The 23,017-nt window shown below is 41.2% G+C and overlaps 1 protein-coding gene across 1 annotated transcript; it reads left to right on the top strand.

Annotated features, from left to right (window-relative positions):
* Positions 1-4,510: 4,510 nt before the first annotated feature.
* On the top strand, positions 4,511-22,938 carry kctd7 (potassium channel tetramerization domain containing 7). The gene is made up of 4 exons (XM_048557549.1): positions 4,511-4,970; positions 11,920-12,089; positions 15,301-15,479; positions 21,265-22,938. Exons 1-4 carry the CDS (start codon positions 4,827-4,829, stop codon positions 21,639-21,641), a joined length of 870 nt encoding a protein of 289 aa, XP_048413506.1. The 5' UTR covers positions 4,511-4,826; the 3' UTR covers positions 21,642-22,938.
* Positions 22,939-23,017: the final 79 nt, after the last annotated feature.

Below are 23,017 nucleotides of genomic sequence, written 5' to 3'. Positions count from 1 at the left end.
GAGGAACTTGCAGTTTGATTTGACCAACCAAACATTGGGACATGGCACCTGCATGTCTAGCATTGCACCGGCACCAAGTTTCATGTATAACTGCTCAATTTTCCTGTGGCTAAATGTCCTTGGTTGAAAACAGCCTTCTGATAGTAGAAATTACCACTCATGTAGCCACTTCATTGTATTACATCTGCTTACTTAACCTGTTCAAAATGTTTGAATACTTTGCCTTTCCAGGGCAATAAGAACTGGACACTTTGCAAATCTGAAAATGGTGGCATTTGGCCCGTTTGTGATACATGCAAATAAATCTGATCAAGATACCATTGTCCTGCAAAATAGTTTTGATCTGATCCAATTTGTTACTTGCTAGAAGAGACATTTACACTAGTTAAGAAACATAGAGTCATATGCAAGGATCTAATTGTATTTTGCAAATAACAAATATTTTCAAGCCTTGTAGCTTTTTTAAGTACCTAGAAACTTGGGGAACCTATAATTCCCATTGCTTTCTCTATGGCACTGCCTTGGTCAATGACGTACAATTTGCTGACTGAAATTTGGCATTTTTGCATTTATCCTGATGCATGTGAGACAAAAAGTCTCAGTACCATACATCTCCTTAAAACAATATTCACATATTCTAAGCTTAGGTCTTTCTGTCACAGAATAGTTTATTAAAGCTATTGTAGCACCTCAAAGTTGTGTGTTGGGTTTTAAAAGTAAATCAATAGCCTAACAAAGCATATGCATGTTACGATAATAAAATGTGAGGCTGGATGAACACAGCAGGCCCAGCAGTCCTAGGATGAAGGGTCTAGGCCCGAAACGTCAGCTTTTGTGCTCCTGAGATGTTGCTGGGCCTGCTGTGTTCATCCAGCCTCATTTTATTATCTTGGATTCTCCAGCATCTGCAGTTCCTATTATCATGTATGCATGTTATGAGTTACCTCAAATATTACAGCGCTTTTGTAGAAAGTAATGTGCTTTATGCAGAACAGTGGAATCAGGGTCATGTCAAAAAATTGCATAGCTGCATTCTCAGGTTATTTTTAATTACAAAATCATCTGCTACAGCAAGACACAATTACTACAAATCTGATAAAAAGTTTTAAGAGCAACTTGAGTCAGGAACTGATCATTCCACACTGGCGTAATAAATGCAGCGGCTCATGCTTCATGAGTTAGCACTTAAATTGCTGATCATTATAACTATATTAAAATCTTGTTTGTTCAGCAAGATAAAGGTTTTTATGAAAGTCAAACATACAAAATGTTTTTCTTTTGATTCAAACTAATTGAATATGGGTCTAATTTCCTTTTATCCCTTTGTTTAAAATGTTATATAATTCCTAAAATTCTATGTGTAGCATATGTAGAATCTATGTACAGTAATCAAAATCATTGGCATCACTACAAATTAACTTCAAATCCCTAGGTTAGGGAAAGGAAATAGTCTGAGGAGTCGTAATTGTGACTATTCTAACCTCTGCCGTGAAAATTTTCATCAGCAGATGTAAAGTACCAAAGTTTCAAGGATTGAATTGCTTGCAGTACTCACTACTTAGAGTCACACTGTAAATGAAATGCATAGAAATGCCCAAATTTAGTTTTCATCTCTTGTTTCAAGCCATTAAAGAGTTGATTCTGTCCTCCACAGCTGGGGTGGGGTTATGGATATTGGGGGTCCATCCATTAAAAGGCTGCATTGGAATCTTGGGACAAGAATGCTGTGATGCTCTCTTTGATCTGGAAGTACTGATTGTTGAAATACAAAACATTTTTCTCCATTATTTAAGATAACAAAGTGTGATCTGGATGAACACAGCAGGCCAAGGACCATCTTAGGAGCACAAAGGCTGACTTTTCGGGCCTGGACCCTTCATGAGAAAAGGGGGATGGGGAGAGGATTCTGAAATAAATAGGGAGAGAGGGGGAGGCGGACCGAAGATGGATAGAGGAGAAGATGGGTGGAGAGGAGAGTATAGGTGGGGAGTAGGGAGGGGATAGGTCAGTCCGGGGAGGACGGACAGGTCAAGGGGGCAGGATGATGTTAGCAGGTAGGAAATGGAGATGCGGCTTGAGGTGGGAGGAGGGGATAGGTGAGACGAAGAACAGGTCAGGGAGGCGGAGACGAGCTGGGCTGGTTTTGGGATGCAGTGGGGGAGGGGAGATTTTGAAGCTGGTGAAATCCACATTGCTACCATTGGGCTGCAGGGTTCCCAAGCGGAATGTGAGTTCCTGTTCCTGTAACCTACAGGTGGCATCATTGTGGCACTGCAGGAGACCCAGGATGGACATGTCGTCCAAGGAATGGGAGGGGGAGTTCAAATGGTTCGCGACTGAAGGGTGCAGCTGTTGCGAACTGAGTGTAGGTGTTCTGCAAAGCGGTCCCCAAGCCTCCGCTTGGTTTCCCCAATGTAGAGGAAGCCACAGCAGGTACAGCGGATGCAGTTTACCACATTGGTAGATGTGTAGGTGAACATCTGCTTGATGTGGAAACTCATCTTGGGGCCTGGGATGGGGGTGAGGGAGGAGATGTGGGGACAGGTGTAGCACTGACTTTCCACATCTTGGGAACCCTGCAGCCCAATGGTATCAATGTGGATTTCACAAGCTTCAAAATCTCCCCTCGCCCCACTGCATCCCAAAACCAGCCCAGCTCGTCCCCGCCTCCCTGACCTGTTCTTCCTCTCACCTCTCCCACCTCAAGCCACACCTCTATTTCCTACCTACTAACCTCATCCCACCCCCTTGACCTGTCCATCCTCCCCGGACTGGCCTATCCCCTCCCTACCTCCCCACCTATACTCTCCTCTCCACCTAACTTCTCCTCTATCCATCTCCAGAAACCCTCCCCCTCTCTCCCTGTTTATTTCAAAACCCTGTCCCCATCCCCTTTTTCTGATGAAGGGTCCAGGCCCGAAATGTCAGCCTTTGTGCTCCTAAGATGCTGCTTGGCCTGCTGTGTTCATCCAGCTCCACACTTTGTTATCTTGGATTCTCCAGCATCTGTAGTTCCCATTATCTCTCTCCATTATTTCCCTGTTTTACCAATTATCTGTAAAATCAATGTCCTAAATGCGTCCTCTGTGAAAAGTTTTTTTAAAATTTTTGTTCTTACAGTCCTCATCTGTAAGGGCCAGCGGAGGGCCAGAAAGACAAATGCTACATTTCACTCAAGCTATATGAAGAAAGTAGTGTTTGGTGGGGTGGAGAGATTTGGATAGTCCAGCCGAGAGAGAGGAATTCTGTCACTGTGGGAGGAATAAGAATGTGTATGTGCAATCAAAGAATGCGGTAATTTAAAATTAATTCCATTGACACTGTCAATGTTATTGTGATGTACATAATTTTAAATATTTATAATGCTAACCTAGTTTAACATTGTAACTTATTGAGATAAAATTAGCTGAAAAAATTATAACAACCAATCTGAATGATTTGTTCAGTTTTTTATTACAGTATGTTTTCCTTATTGTTCACTTTGAGTTGCTGTATTGAGTAAGGGATATGTCTCAAACATCAAGGAAAAATGTTGTAAGTGGCCAAAATAAACCTTGTTCTTAGTCTGTAGAACCCACATAAACTGATTCCTGACTTTTCATGTCTATTACCACCTTAAAATTTGTTATTCTCACTATATGCATTTACACGGTATTTACTAAGAGCAGTCACAAAGATAGTCGATACATGATTATTAAGTGCCTTGCATTCACAAAATTAGTTTCAGTACAAGATGGGCCTCAAGAATTGAGAAACAGACCATATGTTAACCAAACAGTCTGGGTTTGGATACAAGCCAGACAGAAGGAAATATCTGTGGTCATAATGAAACTGTACATTGCCTTCAAAGTATAAAATGTTCCAGACCCCGTTATATGATTGTGAAAAAGTTAGAGATTACGAAGTAAGAACAAATTAAGTGACCTTGAGGAATATTTTGAAAGTAGGGCAGGTTGGGGTTGGGATGTTGGATGAACTGTGTTTGGCAGTAATGGGGTGGAGATGGCGCTCGTGGTTGGTGGGGATTCAGGCCAGCAGTGGGCAGTGTCAGGAAGGTGTGGAATCATGTGTTTGGGAGGGTGTGGTTGGGAATGTCAACTATCTGGAGGGTGTGACAGATCAGGAGAGGTGCAGCTGGGTGTAGTGCCTGTGTGGTGAGTGGGAGCTTTAGCTTAATAGTTATCCAGGAGTTCAACTAGGTTTTTAGTCCTCTAACTTTTACAGGGTTAACTGTAGTGGACCCTCCAACTTTTCCACCTTTTGTGGACTTTTCCTGAGGGTTCCAGGCAACTGGTATCTTCCCCTTACAGGGCAAATTCCATGGAGTGTAGGATTCCAGTCTGCGCTGCCCCAACAGTTATCTGGCCATCAGAATATCCGGGCCACGTATAGTAACTGGAGGAACAGAAGTAGGTCCTTAATTCCTGATCTGTATTTTTTACACCAGCATCAGCAAAGAAAAATTGGCAACCGTGAAGAATTTGAATGAAAATACGTTTGGGGGCAGGCAAAGGATCAGCTGTATTTATTGACAACATTGCAGCGCTGCATTATATAGAACAGCTCTGAACCTCTTCCCAGGGCGGTACATGAAACGCAGCCTGGTGAGAGGGCGAGGCTACGACTGCGCGTTGTAGATGCACAATGATGAGGATTCCACCGCAAGCAGCTCCATGGTGCAGATAGGAAACCACGGATACAGCTGGCAGCCGCCAACACCATCGATGTGAACACAGGAGGTGGAGCATCGCAAGATGAGCTGCAGCCTTTAGGAAGTAATTCTTCCCCCTCCTTACTTTTTGCAGCAAGTTTTTTTTAACATATGTATGTTGCACAAGGCGAGAGTGATGGTGATTATTTCAGAACAGAAAGGAAGCCAACAGTCGGATGGTACAATGTCAGGCTCCGATTCAGTAGACGGCGTTAGGAAGTCAGCAGCCAACCGACAGAATACCCTGACAGTGCAAGAGGTGAGGACGATGCTGCATTGTAGAAGCTGCCGTTCCCGGTGATTCTTGCGCTGACTGCCCTGAACTGCATTCTTTCAGTGCTGAAGGTTTATCAGTGAATGGATCCCTCTCTAATATTCCACATTCGTCCCGAATGGATCAGGCTCCATTTGTAGAAGACGTTTCACACAAACGGCAGCTACCTCCATGCTGTTAACAGAAAGTCCGCTTGTTACTGGCCCAGTTATCTTTGTTCTGTTGGGTAAAAACGGGCGATCTACCTGACCATTGGATAAGTCCTCTGTCAATCTAGATCACTATTGCTTACATCGGCTCTGTCTGACCTGAAATTGGATTTGTTGACCTTCTGCAACTATTGTATCATGCGGTGACTGAATGTTTCAGTTAAAAATATTAAACTTTTTATTTTAAGTTTTCCAGCAAATTATCCCGAGCTATGTTAATGAATATAGGCCCGAAACGTCAGCCTTCTTGCTCCTGTGATGCTGCTTGGCCTGCTGTGTTCATCCAGCTTTACACCTTGTTATGTTACTTTTCAACTTGTTGTGGCAATTATATTGAAAATTTAGAATCGTATTTTTGAAGGATAGGGGGTGCAGAGCTGTCTGAAGTTTCCAGAGAAATAGCAGGGAACACAAGTTCAAATAGTGAACTTTTAAAAATTAAATAAAGAAGGGTTGATCAGCAAGTTCTCAGATCATCCATAATTGTTGATGGATAAATAATGAGGATAACATTCCATTATAGGAGGATATAAACAGACAGATCAGTAACAAATGGAATTCAATCTGGATAAGTTTAAGATGATACGTCTGGACAGGACGAGCAAAACAAGGGAACACGCAATGAACTGTAAGACCCTGAGAATCAGCAAGGAGCAGAGGGACCCTTGGTGTGCAAGCAGATAGCAGGACAAGTGGTTAAGAAAACATGCAGATATATGCCTGTATTAGCCAAGGCACAGAGCTTAACAGCAGGGATATTATTCTGGAGATCTATAAAACATTCGTTAGACCACAGATAGAAACTTTTGTGCTGTTGTGGAATCCACATTACTGCATAGGAGGGGTATGATAGTGCTGGAGAGTGTGTAGAGGGGATTCCTCATGATATTGCTTGGACTGAAGAGTTTGTTATGAATAGTAATTGGACAGAATGGGGTTGCTTTTCCTAGAGATGGGACATCTTTGAGATGTATAAAATAATGAAGGGTAAAAGGGTAATCAAGAAGAAACTTCTCCCCTTGGAGTCTGTGGTGTATTTTTTAGGTAAGGGGCAAATAAGGTTCAGGATAATCCAAAGAGATTCTACAAGTACATTAACAGCAAGAGAGCAACTAGAGAGAGAATAGGGCACCTTAAAAATCAAAGAGGCCTCAGGAAATGGGAGAGATATTAAATGAATATTTCACATCAGTTTTCATTCTGGCAAGAAAAATTGAAGCTACAGAACTCAGGAAGGTAAGGGAGAAGCCTGGGAACTATAGACTTATGGGTCTGACTTCAGTGGTGGATAAGTTGTTAGAGGTGATTCTGAAAGATAGGATTTACATGCTTTTGGAGAGGCAAGGAATAATTAGGGATAGTCAGCATAGTTTTGTGCGAGGGAAATTGCATCTCACAAAGTTGATTGAGTTTTTTGAGGAAGTAACCAAGAAGATTGATGAGAACAGATTGGTAGATGTTATTTATTTACACTTTGGCAAACTTTGACAAAGTTCCACATGGTAGTCTAATGAATAAAGTTAGATCACATGGGATTCAGGATAAACTTGCCGATTGGATACAAAATTGGCTTAATTGGAGGCCTGTGGCCACTGGTGTTCCAGAGAGATTGGTGCTGGACCCACTTTTGTTTGTCATTTATATAAATGATATCGATGAGAGTATAGAAAGCATAGTTAGTAAGTTTGTGGATGATACCAAGATTGGTGGTATAGCAGACAGTGACGAAGGTTATCTAAGATTACCAAGAGATCTTTGTCAATTGGGTCAAAGGGCTGAAGAGTTGCAGGTGAAGTTTAATTTAGATAAATGCAAGATGTTGCATTTTGGTTAAACAAAGGCAACACATACAATTAAAAGTAGGGCCTTGGGCAGTGTTGAAGAACAACGACATCATGGGGTTCAGATATGTAATTCTATGAGGTTTGCATCACATTTGGATAGCGTGGTTAAGAAGGTGTTTAGCATGCTTGCTGTCATTGCTCAGACATTTGAGTACAGAAGTTGGGATATAATGTTGAGGTTGACAGGATGTTGATAAGGCCTCTACTGGAGAACCATGTCCAGCTCTGGTTGTCCTAGTAAAGATGAAGGATGTTATTAAGTTGGAGAGGGTTCAGAAGAGATTTACCAGAATGTTGCCGGGAATGGAAGGTTTGAGTTATAAGAAGAGACTGGATAGGCTGGGACCTATTCTCTGGATTGTAAGAGGTTGAGAGGAGACCTTATATATGTTTATAAAGTCATGAATGGCAGGTGTCTTTTCCCTGTTGTGGAGGATTTCAAGATTAGGAGACATACTTTTAAGGTGAGAGGAAAGCTTTAAAAAAGATAGCGAGCAATTTTATTTTACACAGACAGTGGTTTGTATGTGGAATGAACTCCCAGAGGAAGTGGTGAATGCAAGTACTGTTACAACATCTAAAAGACATTGAGACAAGTACACAAATAAAAAATGTTTGGAGGGATATGGGCCAAGAGTAGGTAGGTGGGACCAGTTTAGTTTAGGACTATGGTCAGCGTGTTTTGGTTAGACCAAAGGGTCTGTTTCTGTGCTGTATGACTATGACTATGACTATAGATGTACACTGGCAAGGCATTCAAGACTATGGACTAAGTGCTGGAAAATAGGATCAGAATAGTCAAGTAATTGTTTTTGACTGGTGCAGATAAGATGGGCCAAAGGGCCACTTTTTGTGCTCTGGATCTCTGACTCTGACCCTGATTAGATTTTCATTCTGCTGTGTTAATGAAAATCGTCAGCTTAATGTTAAAAAAAAAATTGTTTTAATACATTTACATGATTCCTCCATACTAAGTTGTGACACTTCATGAACTTTGAGCAAAAAACGTGCTTTTGTTACATTTTTCAAGAACTTACACCAAAAATTGTATAAACTCTAAGCAAACAAACACAACCATCATTTCTATGATGATTCTTTGATGATGAAAATAATTGATATTAAAAGAAGTATATGAGGAAATTGTAGGTGCCATCATTATGACCTTCAAAAACTTGCTTGATTCAGGGATTGACAACTTAGATTAGGTCAGTGTCACTCCATTATTCAAGAAGAATTGGAGTGACAAAATAGGAATTTGTGGTCTAACTGGCCTAATAGCTGTGGTGGGAAATTTACTGGAACCTGGTGTTCAGGACAGAATGACTGAACTGTTGTCCAAATACGAACTAATCGGAAAGAGTCAGCATGGATTTACAAGAGCAAAGGTTGTTTACAGCAAGTATGTTTGACTATTTTGAGACATAAATGCTGTAGCAATGTAAGTAAGAGAATATATCTAAAGTTATTGAATATATGGAATTCCAGAAAGCAATTTGAAAAGGTTCAACAAATCATTGTTCACAAAAATGAAAGTGTTTCAGATTAGAAGCCAGTTCTTTCAGTGGATTGGGAATTGGTTACAAGGTAGGAAATAGAATGAAGAATAATGGATATGTACTCAAATTAGCAGGATATAACAAGACTTGTCCAGTAGGGATCTGTACTTAGGACTCAGCTTTTGCGCTATATTTATAGTTGACTTGGATGAAGGAAAAGAGAGCCACATATCCAAATTTGCAAAACCACTACATTAAGTGACACAATAATTAGCACAGATAGGATCAGAAAGTTATAAAAGGACATTTATGGATTAAGTGAGTGAGGATTAAATGAGTGGGTGCAATGGTGGCAGGTGGAATTCAATATGAAGTAATGCTCTGTGTACACAAGAAGGTGAATCACAATATTTTCCAAATGGTGAGAAGCTAGGAACTGTGGAACGTGAGACAGATTTAGGGATCCAAATATAGAAATCTCTGAAACCCATTGCAATCTAGAATAAAAAAGGTAAATAGAACCTGGCCCTTTGTCTGAAAGGAGTTAGAATATAAGGGGATGGAAGTAAGGTTATAGCTATACAGAATTTGAGTGAGACCCTCATCTGGTCTCTTGCAATTAATTCCACTTCAGGAAGGACATATTGGTCTTGGAGCCTTGCAGCTCCAATTCACCAGGATTAGAGGAGGGTTAAAAGGATTAAATAATGAAGAGGGGTTGCATGGATAGACATATATTTTCTTGATTGAGAAGATTCTAAGATGATCTGGTTAAAGTGTATAAGATAGAAACCATTTGTGGGAGAGTCCAAAGTAAAGGGGACTAACCTTAAATGTTGGACCTCAGCCTGTCAAAGATGATGTTAAGAAATACTTTTCATAAAGACTAGCAGGAATCTGAAACTCTCTCAACACAAAAAAGTTGCTGAAGATGGGTCAATTAAACATTTTAATACAGGAGATTCATGAAGTTTTGGGGCAAAGATGTTAACAATTAGAAAAACCAAGGTGGATAATTGAAGTTAAGACACAAATCTAATCAAGTAGCAGAATTGTTTTGAAGATCTGATTGCTTTAATTTTTATGTTTCCCATATAAAAAAGGTCTTCTGGAACTTTTATATCTGACATTTGTTGCCACAATCTATGAAGGTATTAGTACTCTTGAGAAGTTGCAACATTGGTTACAAGAGTTAATGCCAGATTTCAGAATCCAAGTGTGTATTTGCATTTTTCCATTGGTGCCACAGTTATACTGTGTGTTAAGAGAGTTTAGGCCTCCAACATTTAATATATCCATAAATTTGAAGCATAACTGTACCCGATTTTAAGGAGGTTGGAGTTTTTCTCACTAGAAGATTGTGTTTAAGATTGTGTAAGATTATGATAATGTCATCAGCTTTATTAATAGTGGAATAGAGTACAAGAGCAAGGAAGCCATGTTGAACTTCTATAAGATACTTTGCTAGACCTCAGCTGGAATATTGTATGCAGTTCTGGGCGCCACATTATACAAAAGATATGAATGCATTTGAGAGAGTGCAGAAGCAATGTCCTTGGAGAAAAGGAGTCTGAGAGGAGATTTGATAGAGATTTTCAAAATCTTGAGCGGACTGGAAGAACTCGAGAGCAAGAAGCTTTTGCTGCTCATAAAAGAGAAAAGGAGGAGAGGGCATAGATTTAAAGTGATGTACAAAAGCAGCAAGGATAATGTGACAAAAAAACTTTTTCACTCAGTGAGTAGTTAGGAAAAAGAATGCATTGTCTGGAAATTCAGGGGCTGCAGGATCAATTAAGGCAGTAAAGAGGGTATTGGATGATTATTTGGATTGGATGTAGTATGCAAAGGTATGTGGAGAAAACAGGAGATTACCCAGTAATGAGTTCGTTTGTAAAGCTGATGCTGGCATGATGGGCTGAAGGGCTTCCTTTTGCACTGCAACAACTCTGTGATAGGGATCAATAAAATCGATCCAGATAAATTGTTCAGGAAGTAGGATATCATTTCAAAATTGAAAATGGGCATAAAGCTTTCCGTAAAGCTTAGTAAAGTATAGAACAATATTTGACCTTATTCATTGAAAAACTAGAGATATGGTGAGAAGGTGGGAAATTAAACTGAGAATAAACAAAACAGGATTTGTTGAAATTATTTTAAAATGCTTTTTAGAAACTTTTTCCTGCGTGCACTTCCTGTCTGCTATTCCTTTATGACTTCTTGTATTTATTTTGGAATACTGCCTGTATAAACTTGATCTGTTGGAATTGTATCCTTCTGCTCATGAAGGCTGATGATTTATCTACTTCAAACATATCCAGCCTTTCCAGTACATCCTGCCTAACTATTTTCACCATATCCATTACCTCTACCCGCTCTGCCTCTGTCAATATTTTATAAGCAAGTATGTCCTCAGTAAAAACCAATATATAGTACTTATTAAGTATTCAAATCCATGCACCTGTATATGTGTATCAATCTCTTTATTTCCAGTGGGGCCCATTCCACCTCTTATTTGAATGCTGGTAGAAGGAGTTTGGATTCCTTTAAATATTACATGTTATTGTGTTTTCATATTCTCTCTTTGCCGGTCCTCACCAGAGACTGCAGAAAATTTACCTGACATGAATTATACCCTGTCTTTTCTAGTTTCATTCATGTTTTGTAACTCCACTGCATCCCAAGAGCCCTGGTTTTGTTCAGACTGCTTGTTTTTGCTTATTGAAATGTATGTAGTTGGTACCTGAAGCATCTCTTCCTCAAATATGAACCGTTGTTCTGACAAGAAGTTCCTTTTCCACCTCATTCCCCAGCACAAGATCCAGCAATGGCTTTTTCCCAGTTGGATTGAGAAAACACTGATCACGGAAGTTCTCCTGAACACATTTCAGAAATTTGTCACTCTCCTTTAGCTTCATTAAAAAATTATCCAAATCGATAATTGAGCCTTCGCTGTCTTCTCACTCTATAATTCTGTATGTGTTTGTCGTTTGCTGCAGGTTTGCCCCTCCACCACTGTTTTACTGTCTGGAAGCCTGTGAGATACCCCTGTGTTGTTTGTGTGTTGATCAACATTATTTAAGCTTAGTTGAAAACTGCATTATTTCTCTATTGTCTTTGTAAGCCAGATGGTGTTATGTCAGATAAAGTGTGCTGTACATAGCCAGTTATACTACAAAGTACAGCAGATGAGTTGATAGTTTGAATGCATTGTTTATTCCGCAACAGAAGAAAATATGATTTTCTCTTCTGTTTAATAAACAGGTCTTGTCCCGTTATAGAAATAGATATACCAATCAATAAACAACAATAATATATGGTAGCTCAGAAAAAAATCTGTTGGGATAATTGAAGTGTTTTCCAACAGTCTTAATCTTTGCCTCTGTAGTTCCCAGAGGTTGTTCCACTGAATGTAGGAGGCATGTATTTTACGACAAGACTATCCACTTTGAGGCGTTATGAAGACACTATGCTAGCAGCAATGTTCAGTGGCCGACATCGTATTCCTACAGATTCAGAGGGACGTTTCTTTATTGACAGAGACGGGACCTACTTTGGGTAGGTATTGATATCATGATTGCTTTCTACCTAATTAAAGAACAACCCTTTCTTACCGTCATACTGTTAGATGTATTCAATTTAAAAACAACAAATTCAAATAACCATAAATTGAAATGAACATTGTACAAAACGTTTTAGCAATGTACTGTAAATTGAGCTGCGTCTAAGAAGATTTGTTAGTATTACTAAACATGGGGATAATAACTGGTTGGAATAACAAGGTAATGGAGCTGGACAAACATAGCAGGCCAAGCAGCATCAGAGGAGCAGGAAGGCTGACGTTTTGGGCCTGGACCCCTGGTCCCCCTAGGCCCAGAAACCCCCCAACTATATTTGTGACACCACCCATGCCCTCCACCTCCTCCAAAACTTCCAATTCCCTGGTCCCAACACCTCACCTTTACCATGGACGTCCAGTCCCTATACACCTGCATTCCGCATGCAGATGGCTTAAAGGCCCTCCGCTTCTTCCTGTCCCGCAGGCCCGACCAGTCCCCCTCCACTGACACCCTCATCCGCCTAGCCAAACTTGTCCTCACCCTCAACAACTTCTCTTTCGATTCCTCCCACTTCCTACAGACAAAGCGGGTGGCCATGGGTACCCGCATGGGCCCCAGCTATGCCTGCCTCTTTGTAGGTTACGTGGAACAATCCCTCTTCCGCACCTACACAGGCCCCGAACCCCACCTCTTCCTCCGGTACATTGATGACTGTATCGGCGCTGCCTCATGCTCCCACGAGGAGCTCGAACAGTTCATCCACTTCACCAACACCTTCCACCCCAACCTTCAGTTCACCTGGACCATCTCTGATACCTCTCTCTCCTTCCTGGACCTCTGTTTCCATCTCTGGCAACCACCTGGAAACCGATATCCATTTCAAGCCCACCGACTCCCAAAGCCACCTGGAATACACCTCCTCCCACCCACCCTCCTGCAAAAAGGCATCCGCTATTCCCAATTCCTCCGCCTCCGCTGCATTGCTCCCAGGATGAGGCATTCCACTCCCGTACAACTCAGATGTCCTCGTTTTGCAAGGACCGCAACTTCCCCCCTCAGTGGTCGGGAACACCCTCAACCATGTCTCCCGCATTTCCCGCAACTCATCCCTCACACCCCGTCCCAACAATAACAACCAAAACAGAATCCCCCTCGTCCTCACACACCATCCCACCAACCTCCAGATCCAACGCATCATCCTCTGACACTTCCGCCATCCGCAATCCAACCCGACCACTAAAGACATTTTTCCCTCCCCACCCTTATGTGCTTTCCAGAGGGACCACTCTCTCTGGGACTCCCTTGTCCGCTCCACACTCCCCTCCAACTCCACCACGCCCGGCATTTTGCCCTGCAATGACAAGTGCTACACCTGCCCGTGCACCTCACCCCCATCCCAGGCCCCAAAAAACCTTTCTACATCAAGCAGATGTTCACCTGCACATCTGCCAATGTCGTATACTGTATCCACTGTACCTGGTGTGGCTTCCTCTACATTGGGGAAACCAAGCGGAGGCTTGGGGACCGCTTTGCAGAACACCTCCGCTCGGTTCACAAACAACTGCATCTCCCAGTCGTGAACCATTTCAACTCCCCCTCCCATTCCTCAGACGACATGTCCATCCTGGGCCTCCTGCAGTGCCACAACGATACCACCCGAAGGTTGCGGGAACCGCAACTCATGTTCCTCTTGGGAACCCTGCAGCCCAATGGTGTCAATGTGGACTTCACAAGCTTCAAAATCTCCCCTTCCCCTCCCGCATCCCAAAACCAGCCCAGCTTGTTCCTGCCTCCCTAACCTGTCCTTCCTCCCACCAGTCCCCTCCTCCCAACTCAAGCTCCACCCCCATCTCCTACCGACCACCCTCATCCGGCCCCCTTGACCTGCCCGTCCTCCCTGACCTGACCTATCTCCTCCTTAACTCCCCATCTACACTCACCTTTACTGGCTCCATCCCCGCATCTTTGACCTGTCTGTCTCCTCTCCACCTATCTTCTCCTCTATCTTCTATCCACCTCCCCCTCCCTCCCTATTTTTTTGACAACCCCCTTCCCCTCCCCCATTTCTGAATCCTCTGCTTGGCCTGCTGTGTTCATCCAGCTCTACACCTTGTTATCTCAGATTCTCCAGCATCTGCAGTTCCTACTATAACCGGTTGGTAATTCCTTTGACAGTTCTCTTGGTAATTGCACTGAATGATGTGTTGTTGAGTCCCCCAAAAGCTGAAGGTGCCATCACTTCCTGTGGTGGTTACTGAACCAGCTAATCCTAAATGGGGTGCCAGCAAAGGTACTATAGTTAACTTCAGTAAGTTGAGGATAAGAGGGAGGAGTAAATCTGACAGAGTTCTTTCTCCTCAACAGATCCACTGAGACTTATTAGAAAATGCTTGCAAGTGGATGCTTAGTCAGGATAGAGCAGTCATGTTACAATGCCAGTGCAGTCAGTTAGTATGCTGAGACTGCAGGAATTATGCTTCTGTTGTGCAGTGTCTTGGTCAGGTCCCATTAGAGGATTGCATTTAATTTTGTGCACTGCATTTCAGGATTGCTGTATTGATCTTGGAAGATTATAGCCAAAAAACACAGAATTACAAAAAGGCTTACAGAAATACAGAATAAATTGAGGCCATTTTACATAAAATTGGCTTGTATTCATTGACATTGAGATGAGAGCTATTTAAAATGTTTAAAACAATTAATCCAAACTATAATGAAACTATTTCCCTGGTTGGTGAAATCAAAACAAAGGCATAGACTCGGAAAATTAGAGCTAGGAAATAAAATTGGAAAGCAGATTTTCCCCACAAAAATGTAATCTGGAGCTGCCTCTTTGAAAATTCTGTGGATTCTGGGTCAGTTGAAATTTTCTCGGCGTTGATGTGCACAGCAGCAAAAACTAATTGAATGGCAGAAGCGATTTGAGATGTTGAATGGCCCACTCCTGTTCATATGACAAACATGGTAATAGTATTTTGAAGGAACGGCCATTTGAATGAGACAGATGAAAGATGCTGGAGTCCATGGAAATATTTATATTTAGAAATAGTTTTTTATTTATAGACATTTTGTTTTTTGAACTATATTTAACACCAATGTGATATTTGTTTTGTGAGAACATGTAAATTAATTAATGTCTGCCAAGACTTTACACTAGTATAGATATTAACATATCCTGGGTTAATACATTACCTTTCTTCTGTATTCAGAGACATTCTAAATTTTTTACGGAATGATGACCTTCCACCTCGTGAGAGAGTGAGAACAGTTTACAAAGAAGCACAATATTATTCTATTGGACCGCTTCTTGAGTGTCTGGATGAATTACAGCCTCTGGCTAGTGAAAAAGTCAGAAAAGCATTTTTAGACTTGCTGCCTTATTACAAAGGTAATGCTGTCTCTGCAGATATTTTTCTTTAAAAGATTGATCTAGGCCGCAGATAAGGGTTGATCTTGATGGAAGTTAGAATAGGCTCAAGTGGATAAATGACAAACTGCTGTTTCTTTTGTTTTTAAATATACAAATGTGAAGACAATGTTTCTGAAGTCAACTGAAAGATATGAGTTGATGTATGTGTATTTGAGGTGATGTCTTCCCTATTTATATTTATTACTTCCTTTGGCTGCTCTCAATATTTGGAGGATCCTGAATGGAAAGTTGGATCTACTTATTTATGCTACAATGTATTAGCTTATTGCTGCAGGACAATGCTCCTCTATTTTAGCTTTAATCCTTTTTAATTTATACTGTTCAGATCAAAAAGATTGTTTAATTCAGAGTACAATGCAGTCACTTATATAAAATTATGCAGATATATATATTTCATTGAATTCTTCGTTTATATAAAATGGGATTTGTCAAGGTCAGTTTAAGCATTTAAGAAGATTATTGTAAAATGAAATTCAATGTCAATTACTTTCCTTCTTAACATCTCTGCTCTAACTGCTATTTTGAGAAAGATAATGCAGTGTCACTGCTACTTTTAGACCAGCATTTAATCTTCTCACCACATTTACTAATTGGCTTTTGTTGATTGTGGTCTCTGAAATTCCCTGATTGAATGTACCTTCTGAGCATGCTCTGTCATCTGCTGTTTTCTAAGCTTATTTTATCCCTTGCAGGGCATGTGACTGTTTGCTGTGCACTTTCACATCATTTTTCGAGTAATTGAGGTATTTTAAAATTTAGCACTTTACCTGGGTAATGATCTCACTGGTGCTCCTGCCAACACCTACTATGTCCATTCCACCTCACTACTGCAACGTTTTCTACCTTGTTCATCATTTCGGACAGCTTCACTGCTATTGCTGTCTCTGAGTTCACATCTCACTAATGACACTTTACCGGGCACCATTCTCAAGCTTCTGTTCTTCCTGGTTCTCAATCTGAATGCCATCACACTTCACTTAATGTGGTCTGAACTTTACCAAAAATTGGCTAAGTGTCAACTCTGGGGAGTTTCGTGGATGGTTTCTCGCCATGAACTCAAACATGTAATTCTCCACAGCTCACCATGTGCAGCACTCCACCACACTGCCCAGCTCACACTAATGTGCTACACCCACAGACTGCTGGGGGTGCCAAATTTAAACTACAGGGTGCATCAGGTTAAGTGTTGTCATTCAGGAGCTGCCCTACACATTCCTGTATGTGACGAATTGCCCCAGAGATGGGTGACAGAGGCAGGTTGACACCCTCCTATGCCAACAGTGAACTGAACATCCTGGTGGACAGAGTGGTGAGGAGGACGACTATCCTCTCGCTTCAGGACTGTCAGAGGAGGCCATGGTACCACATTTGGCCAGCCTAGTCGCCACTTGGGTCAGTACATGGTCCACAGTCTGCGTTGACCACCAGCAAATAGAAAGGAGGTGAATGACGTTTTGTGCTCCATGAGGGTAAGTGAATCTCCCTTCTCACTGCTACCTCACATTCCCGTTAACTCTGCTAACTGCACCCACCTCCCACTGAGGCTGATGCTCTGCCACTTTCAATATTGAGAGCAGCGTCTTCCCTCACACACTCTTGTCCCTTTATTCTGACACATTTGCTGAACCTGCATAACCCTCTGTCCTGCCTACTCATTCACTCGGGACACCTCCCTACCTATCCCCCACTTACACCAGCATTAACAACTGAGCCACCCACTTTCATCTCACTTAATCCCTTCATTTCTCTAATTTCAGGAGAAAACTGCCCACAATAAAGCCAAGGTGAATGGTGGGAGGACCATAACCACTCCTGTGGGAATGCTGACACTTCCATACCGGCAACGAAATAACATTCTTTCCAACTTCTGTGCTTCTCCCACATTGTCAGCAATGCGATAATTTCAGCATGCCCAAACCCCTAACCCTATTTCACAACTTTTCCTAGGCAGTGGCATGGTGGTATTATAGCTCAGATAATGTTCTGGGGATCTGAGTTCGAATCCTGCCATGGCAGATGGTGGAATTTGAATTCAATAATAATGCAGAGTTAAGGGTCTAATGATGACCATGAAACTATTGCCGATTGTCAGGAAAAACCTATCTGGTTCACTCATGTCCTTTTGGAAGAAAATCTGCCATCCTACCTGGTCTGACCTATATGTGACTCCAGACCTACAGCAATGTGGTTGACTCTTAACTGCCCTCTGGGCAATTAGGGATGGGCAATAAATGCTGGCCCAGCCAGTGATGCCCACATCCTATGAACGAATATGAAACAAAACCTCTCATCTCTTGTGGCATCAGTGCCGTCTATTCCCTGAAGACAGCAGCCCCTCCAGACATCATAGCCTCGACCTCTGAGGAAGAACCACAGATTCCCTCACAGAATCCAACTTCAAGCCTGCCTCATCAGATCATGGACTGACAACTCATTGGGTGCATTATAAGGGCAGAGTTGGGAGCACATTCTAGTGAGCACACCACCTTGTCAACTCTGCAGCTGGTTCAAGGAACAAAAGCCAGAGGTTACTGGCACTTTGAGGACTGTCAGAAGACCAGGCACCTGCCCAGCCTGAGACAGGAGAGGACTCCATAGTGTTGGCCATTCATGACTTCATCCAAATGCCCAAGTTGACACAGGAGCATGAGGCAGTGGGCAAACTGAATTCAAAGTTGGTGGAATTCACCAATGTTATCTGTACCAGGTTGCGTCTGGCAGCTGAATATCTGGCTGCCTCCATGGACGGGTTGGCAGCTACAATGGAGAGCCAGGCCCGGTAGTCTTAGTGCCTGCTGGATATGAGTACAGAGGTGTACTCCAAACACTTTAGCCTTTGGTGCTTAGGACTAACAACAGGGCAGTAGGGTCATGAAGGATTTTGACTCTCTCCAGGTGCCCCTTCCTTACAGAGAAATAGGATGGGACCAGTAGGCACCCAGCCAGAGGAGAAACCACATACACACCCTCAAGAAATTTATCAGGACACTCTAGAGATACCTGGGGCTACCACTTCCATCTATGACTCTCAACCACCACCTCCATCCAGGCGCTCAATCCTGTGCGAGTTAAGGCCGTGGAGGGCACACCAGTTATCTGGGCCATTTAACCAGCATCCCCCTGGACTGCTGGCCACAACTCCATAGCCAACAGGCCTCACTAGAGGGCAGCAGGCTTGTTCCATCCGAGATGCGGATATCAGGACTGCTCCTGGGCATAATGAGAAGGAAAACAGAAGAAAACCTTTGAAGATATATAAATGGCACAGGTGACATTATGTCTGAAATAAATTCTTACATGTTTAAATATAGTTTCAATTTTCATCACCAGTGGTGCAAACAACCAGCATTTTAGCTGCAATTACAAGAATGAGAGTAGAAAAGCAAGTCAGCTTTAGCATCACATGATGTTCAACCCTGTCTGAGCAATTACTATCCTCTCCTTAGCGCCAGTATGAGAATGACTGACTGAATGAAGAAACATTGGATGTTGTGAAGGCTTCCACCCATTTGTCACCTTAACTTTTACTAAACAGATTGAACTGCTTAGGAAGATCAAAACAATAAGCTGCACTTGCAGTAGGGATTATACAAGGAATGTTGACCTCAGGATCTTGAAAACATCTACAGTCAGTGAAAGATGATTTCACACAATTAATTCCACTGAATGAGAGTCACAAAGAAGTCCTGCTCGCATTGCTTTGGTCAATATTTCTATCCTGCAGAATGTTGTAGGTGCTGTTCTGTCTGAAGAACATCCTTAGTCTGCAGTTCTCACAGATCCTTATCATTCTTTCCGATGCTATAGTGTAGTTGTCTGAGATTCCAAGGATTAAGTGGCACAGTCTTTCTGGATGATATGAATACAAAGTCCCAGACATGAGATGCATGGAAGCCTGATGTCCAGGGACTATCCTTTGTCCTTTGTTTGCCCCAGAGGAAGAATGTATTGCACTGTGAATTCAGTAAACAGCATGATAATGTCCACCTCTGGACAGATTATAGTGTCACTGCCCTTCTCCCACCTGCACAGCATTCCGTGGAACTGTGGAAGGCTGAAATGCAGTGAGCATCTATGTAGACGCAAAGTGAGTGAGAGCTAAGAGCCCTGAGATGCACCCTGGTCCAATCCATGAGGTGGGTACTTGTCCTTGCAGACAAAGTAGTCTGGCAGCTGCATTATAATTAAAGGTGCTAGAATGGTCCAAAATATAGTATTGAATGAGAGAATTTATTCTGTATGAATTGGAGATGTGCCATGTAGATACAGGGTATGTCTGATGCCTACCTCTGTGGATGGAAGTTTAGGCAGTTACTGGCCATACAGTACAACCTGAGATGCTACCCAAGGTAGAAGCCTAGAGAAGGAAGCGACGAGGTACTGCTCTGACATTAATGTCGAGCATTATGTGCATCCAATTTCTCTCCTGCTTGTGGGAAACTGCAGATAAGTGAGGCAATGACAAATATATGCATGCAGTTAATCTTCTTGCTGCTCACAAGTGAGACCATAATTTCACTATTCAAAACTTAGTTATAGAATTGGATTTTCTTTCTCAATGAATTGGGCAAAATTGCGTTCTTCTGAACTTCATCATATTTCCCCAGTCAACTGGCCATTGCCCACATCATTCAGGGGTTGGGAAAATTCAGCCCTCTGGTGCTGTCCATCGTGCTGGCTTTGTAAATTACCCAAAAGGAGGAGGAATACTCATTGTATTTTGCGTACAAGACTAATATCCAGTAAATTCTGTTACAAATCATTCCCCTTAAATATGGTCCATTTTAGAGTTTTGAACTAAAATTGACATTCTTTCTCTAATACAAAAATCTTAGTGCAACAACAGACCTAGTAGAAATATATAAAAACTATTTATTTCTACTTCAATTATGAATACATATATGTAAAATTGCAAGATTAAGAACAAAAAAATTGATGAGTAATGCTGCAAAATAAACCCTGGTGGTGATAAAACTGCTCTTGCTTTGGAAAATTAGCCTACTAATCTGAGAGTTCCCCAGAGACCTTGGGGAAAGGATTCCACGAGAATCTTTGTCAGAGAGAAAGGCCCCATCACAGGGAGGCACTGAGAATGTAGGTTATTCCAAAATGCAGATTTTACCCTTGCCTTCCTGAAAAGGATTTCAGATTACATCCCAGTGTACCTTACGGTCTTTATTGTAGGAAATTGAGGCTGCCTGCTAAAAGTAAAAGGAGTCTTATAAATAATTATATATCATGGTCCCATGATATGAAATGTGCAAGTTGCTTACAGTCCATGAACCAGCAGAAAGGGAGGTGCTCAGAAGAGGCCTAGGCAACATACTAGGTAACTCTTAGAAATGTTTAAAGATTCCTTTGTGGTTAGGAGGGGCAGGGAGCAGTAAAGGGGAAAAGAAGTTTGAGTTTAACATTCCCAACATGGAAAATAAACATTATTCAGAATTTTAAATTACACAAATATTTCTGAAAAAAATTGCATAATAACAGAAGAACAAGCTGATTACATCTCCCAAACAGTTGATATGTTGCTCATCATGTGAGTCATACATGTAAAGATTATGAGTGGAGTGAAAGGAATGATTGCCATTTCTCGACAAAAGAAAATGAGAAATGTAATTTATTTCTCTACCTGTCTTTGAGACTTGGTGATAAACCTTTCTTAACTCTTTCAAAAAACAGATAACTAAAGTTGTGTTGTATAATTTTAGTATTTTTCACTTCTGTTTCCTTTCATTAACAGAGAATCTGGAAAGGATCATTGATATTGCAAAACAAAGAGCAATTCAACGAAAGGCAAGATTTGCAAAGTTGAAGATTTGTGTTTATAAAGAGGAGATGCCAGTCACACCATATGAACATCCTCTGTACAACTCACTACGTTTTGATAGAAGTGAGAATGAGACAAAACTCTTTGAACATCACTGTGAAGTTGATGTGTCATTTGGCCCATGGGAAGCCATTGCTGATGTATACGACCTTCTTCACTGTATCGTGACAGACTTAGCAGACAGAGGAATTACAGTAGATCACCAATGTATAGGCGTGTGTGATAAACATCTTATAAACTGTTATTACTGCAAACGCCCAATTTATGAATTCAAGATTACCTGGTGGTGAATAACATTTTAAAATAATTTTTAGCTTCATATTTATTTGAAATCACATTATGATGGGAATAGTTTTGCAATTTAGTTTATTAGTAGCCTTGAGCGCAGTGGTACTGTCCCTACCTCTGGGCCAGAGGGTCTGGGTTCAAGTCTGGCCTCAGAATGTGTGTGTGGCCTTGGAAGTATGTCATAACATGTCCAAACAGTCTGATTAAAATAAATTATTACTGATACCAAGAAAACTTAGATATTTTTACCACCTGAAAGCCCACAGTGTGCTGTAGCCAGGTAAGATTAGTTAGTTGCATTTTAACTTTTAGCGTAACCTTTCTTGTGCTGGCAGGTCTGATTGATTAATGCAACATCGAATTTGTTGTTGTAAATAAGACTGTACTCACACCCAAGATGCAGCAGCATTTAACAGTCACTTTAGGGCCATTTAGTGCATTTTTGTTTATGTCTATCAGAAAAGTCAAATCTTTTGCTCGTATTTCTCCAGGAAGTTAGTGTATTGTTGTGTACAATAAAAGTAATAGCAGACGTTTACCTGTTTATTTCTTGCACCAAAAACTCTCCATGATTAAATCATCACAAATTAGATGCTGGGATAGTTTCAGTCAATATATTTTCATCTTTGACCTTGATCAAGTTAAGTGACGAAAAAGCACAGTAAATGTCTGAGGTTTTCATGCTTACTCAGAATTTGAATAGGTTCTGGAAGTTGTACACTTTTAGGATGTGAATACTTTGAGTTTCGGCATATAGTTTCCTTTGGTTTCTAATTTTTGGAATGGTAGTCTGTAGTCTTTCCTGCACTATGCCATTCTCAAATTTCAACAAATGAATAAAAAACATTTTGATTCAGCTAGGTCCTCCCAGCTTATTGCTATATTCATTGGTTGCAGTGCTATGACACACAAAGCCAACAGGCCAAACCAAATCAGCCTTCCTATCCCTTGATTTGCAACACAATAAAATTAAAACATCAATGACCCTGAAAATCATTCAATTGTTCCCAATCAGACCTTATAAATAGCACATATCAAACAACACATGTATAATTCAACTAAAATCTTATTGGTTTATTGTTATTGATACAACTTTAGTAGAATGCAGATAAACAACAAGGTGATCGACTTACTATCCACAATCTAAACTCAACCTTCTTCAAACACCAACTGGATGGACAGGTACAGTTAAGGAATGAATTAAAGAAAAATAAACAGTTGTAATTTGCTAGTCAATGGTTTTAAGATGCGTAATAGGTTTTCAGAAAACCTTGAACAATGGTGCGCTTCCAAATAATTTCAAAGCATTTTAACAATTTTTAAATAAATAATTTTCATTTATTATAAAAGACTTAAATGTAGCTATCATATCTTAATA

Source organism: Stegostoma tigrinum, chromosome 27, assembly GCF_030684315.1.
Source record: "Stegostoma tigrinum isolate sSteTig4 chromosome 27, sSteTig4.hap1, whole genome shotgun sequence".
In the NCBI taxonomy this organism is placed as follows: domain Eukaryota; kingdom Metazoa; phylum Chordata; class Chondrichthyes; order Orectolobiformes; family Stegostomatidae; genus Stegostoma; species Stegostoma tigrinum.
This window is presented reverse-complemented; position numbering and strand designations above follow the sequence as displayed.